We start from the raw sequence: 4,032 nt of genomic DNA on the forward strand, positions 1-4,032 counted from the left end.
TTCCTCTCTCTTCTGGAAATAGGTGTTAACTACAGCCATTTCCATCCTCTTAGCAAAGTCCACCACCATCTGTCCTTCTATGTTCCTTCCCTTGACACCAAACCTGCCCATCGCCTCCTCATCACCTTTGTTCCCCTCACCAACATGCCCATTGAAGTCTGCCCCAATCACCACTCTCTCCCCTCTGGGAATACTCTCCATCACCTCATCTAACTCCCTCCAGAATCTCTCCTTCTCTCCTAACTCACACCCTACTTGTGGGGCATAACCACTGACTACATTCAACATTACCCCTTCAATTTCCAACTTCAAACTGATCACCCTGTCTGACACTCTTTTCACCTCTAAAACATTCCTCACCAGCTCCTCCTTCAGGATCACTCCTACCCCATTTCTCTTCCTGTCCACACCATAATAAATCAGTTTGTATCCCCCTCCAATGCTACACGCTTTGCTACCCTTCCACCTGGTCTCCTGCACACACAGTATATCTACCTTCCTTCTCTCCATCATGTCTGCCAGCTCTACCTTACTCTCTACCTCTACCTACTCTCTACCTTTCCCTGTCATTGTGCCAACATTAAGAGCCCCTATTCTCAGACCTATACTCCTGCCTTTCCTCTTCTCTTTCTGTCTACAAATCCTTTTACCTCCTCTCCTTCTTCGACCAACAGTAGTCCGATTTCCGCCAGCACCCTGTAGGTCAACAGCACTGGTGGCAGTCATTGTTAACCCGGGCCTCAACCGATCCAGTATGGAATTTGCACTGGTGATTTGCATGTTTAAATTTGGCATGTTTTTATGCCAGATGCCCTTCCTGACACAACCCTCTCTATTTATCCAGGCTTGGGACCAGCACAGAAGTCACTGGCTTGCAACCCCTGTGGCTAGATTCTAATAATAAAGAGAATGTGCTACATCAAAAATAGTATGTGCAACAGTTTTTGTCAATGAATATGTAATTGTGCATGTTCAAACTGAGAGTGTACAGGTGCAATTACATGAGTAAGTCCTGATTATAAACAGACATGCCAAACCTCCTCAGCCTCCTCAGGACATACAGCCACTGTTGGGCCTTCTTGACCAGCAGTGTGGTGTTAAGTGTCCAAGTGAAGTCCTCACTGATGTGAATGCCCAGGTATTTGAAGCTGCTCACCCTCTCCACTTTGAACTCCCAGATGAGGTCTCCTCTCCTTCCTCATGTCCACTATCATTTCCTTTGTCTTGTCCATGTTGAGGGTGAGGTTATTGTCCTTGCACCATGACACCAGACTGGCCACCTCCCTCCTGTAGGCTCCTTCGTCCCCGTCAGTGATGCGACCTACCACTGCGGTGTCATCCATGAACTTTAGAATGATGTTGTCCTTGTGGGAGGTGACACAGTTGTGGGTGAACAGGATGGGATGGGTAGAGGATGGGGCTGAGGACACATCCCTGTGGGGTGCCAGTGTTTGTAACAATGCTGGCTGAAGTCCTGTTGCCAATCCTGACAGTCTGGGGCCTGCCAGTCAGAAAGTCCAGGAGCCAGTCACAGAGGGTGGGGTGTAGACCCAGTGTGGACAGTTTGTGGGTGAGTTTGTGGGGGACAACTGTGTTGAAGGCGGAGCTGTAGTTAGTGAAGAGTATCCTGATGTAGGAGTCTCCATTTTCCAGGTGAGAAAGGGAATAGTGGAGGGCAGCTGGGGGGTTGGGTGGTCTAGGTGTGTGCCTCCTCTCTGTGCGTGGCTAGAGGTCTCAAAGTGGGTGTAGAAGGTGTTGAGGTCATCTGGCAAGACATCTGTGGGATTGATGATGCTGGTGGTGGTCCTGTAGTCTGTGATGTGCTGCAGGCCTTGCCACATTTGTCCGGAGTCAGCAGTAGAATAGAAGCCATTCTCTCTGTACTGCCTCTTGGCCACTGTGATGGCTTTCCTCAGTCTGTACTTCACAGCTTTGTACTCCGTCTCATTGTCTGGTTTGAATGCGTGAGAGCGAGCACCCAGCATGTGGCGTACCTGACTGTTTATCCAGGGCTTCTGGTTGGGGAACCTCCTGACTTGTATGGTGGGCACAATGTTGTCAGTACAGGTACTAATGTACCCGGTCACATACTCAGCATAATGCTCTATGCTAAGTTTTCATATAGGACGTACAGCGTGAGGGATGAGCCCTCGTCTGCAAGTGTGGCTGGTCAGCAACATTACAGCAAGGATTCTCTGAATACAATCAAAGTCGACTACTTTTATAACAGTATCTCAGAGTAATGATACAAAGATGATGGATGAGAAAAGAAAACATGCTGGTTGGAGCATTATGCACCAAACACATAGAGAGCCAGGATTAACCGAGGCTTTAATCTGAGGGCCTTCTTCTTCTTCAAGAGGCAGAGGAGGCCCTGAGCACTGCTACCCAGGCCCGTCATCACAAAAGGCAGCACGTGTCTTTAGCTGTGTGGAATACAAAGCATGTTAAACACCTCCTCTTTCTCTGCTTCAGTCCCAGAATTCATCAGAGCTGAACCCGGAGACAACGTCACTCTGGCATGTCGAGCTCCCAGCTACACCGACATCAGAGCAGTAGTGTGGAGCAGACCTGACCTGGAGCCAAGAGTTATCCTGTACCAGAAGAGGATGTCAGATCCAGAACACCAGCATCTGTCTTTTCAGGACCGGGTGGAGCTGGAGGACAATGAGATGAAGGACGGAGACGTGTCTTTGGTTCTGAGGAATGTGACGACTGGTGACAGTGGAACATATGAGTGTCGTGTCATCCCAGATACAATATTTTACATCATAGCAGACCATGAACCCTTCTGCATCGTCCACCTGAATTCTAACCCAGGTGAGTTTGTCTGTGCAACGCAGGCTTCAAGTCTCCACATCACACCTGTGTATGTTGCCTGTTGGACCAGGCCGGGTTCACATGAACTGTGACATCACATTTCATGCATTAAACTCAGGTTTGAGGTGAGCCCAGAGAAACTCTCCCCTATCAGCAGGTGAATGTGAAAATGGCCTCTGCCTGAGCCTGAGTCAGAGCAGTGACATGACTGAAAACCCATGTGTGAGTGGAGGAGGACTGAGCTGCAGCCTGCAGGAAGCCCATCACTTGAGAAGCACCTACGGACTCTGGCTTTCCTGTGTGGAGCCCAGTGCTGCTGAAATCTGGGTCGTGGTGCAGCCGGAGGTGTCTGTCTCAGTGACTGTAGGACATCCAGTGAGGAGCCACTGAGTGGAGAGCAGATCTGACCAGCTGTGTTTGTGTTTCTGCTGCAGAGCCAAAGCTGCCTGTCCTGAGACCCATTGTCTCCGTTGTGGTGTGGACCCCCTACTTCATCAGCACTCTGCTCATGGTGTCTCTGTATCGAGAGAGGCTCACAGGTACAGTAACATTCTGAGGCAGCGACTCTCTCTCAGTCTGCAGATAGGACGGCAGGAACATGTCACAGTTCATCCTCTGGTTGTGGATCCAGAGCGGTAGATTGTCCACAGACACTCACAGAGCTAAGAAGGTCTGTCTGCCACCATGATCTTGTCCATTGATCAGTCAGTCAATCAGTCAGTGTCACCTTGTCACAATATGATTCATTTGAAAATAAGTTTCATGATTTCAGATGATTTAACACATGATGATGACTATTAATCATTGCAGGAAGGAAAGCTGCTGTTACCATGACAATGCCCCCACCCAGTGAGGAGGGACTGGACGGACAGCATGATGATGTCTATGACAACGTCACCACCGAGCATCAGTTCTGAGACACTGCGCAGTTACCTTGTGTGTTTGTGTGTTAATGTTGTGCTCATGTTGTCCTTTGTCTTTGGTGTCTTGTGACGCATGCTAAAGTGTGGACGCCTGCTGAATTGGGCCTTAGTGATGTGTCTCTGCCAACAATATGGAGGTGTAGATGCTGTGGGGTTGTGTAGCAGCTGGTGACCCAGGAAGCACTGCACAGACAGAGGAAACAGTGAGTCGCAGCAGGCGGCCTACACCTAGCATCAGCAGCTAGCTTAGTAATTAGCACATGTAGTGGGCTTATGTAACCACAGTCGT

At 49.3% G+C, this 4,032-nt stretch overlaps 1 protein-coding gene across 1 annotated transcript in view; it reads left to right on the forward strand.

Moving 5' to 3' along the window:
• LOC109959617 (CD226 antigen-like) overlaps positions 1-4,032 on the forward strand; it is a 13,155-nt gene extending 9,123 nt beyond the window's left edge. Inside the window, exons 4-6 of the mRNA XM_020599132.1 lie at positions 2,476-2,820; positions 3,255-3,359; positions 3,631-4,032. Coding sequence (XP_020454788.1) covers positions 2,476-2,820; positions 3,255-3,359; positions 3,631-3,737 — 557 coding nt within the window. The 3' untranslated portion in view covers positions 3,738-4,032. The remainder of the gene's footprint in view (positions 1-2,475; positions 2,821-3,254; positions 3,360-3,630) is intronic.

The sequence above is a fragment of the Monopterus albus genome, unplaced genomic scaffold (genome assembly GCF_001952655.1).
Source record: "Monopterus albus unplaced genomic scaffold, M_albus_1.0 scaffold40.1, whole genome shotgun sequence".
NCBI lineage: Eukaryota > Metazoa > Chordata > Actinopteri > Synbranchiformes > Synbranchidae > Monopterus > Monopterus albus.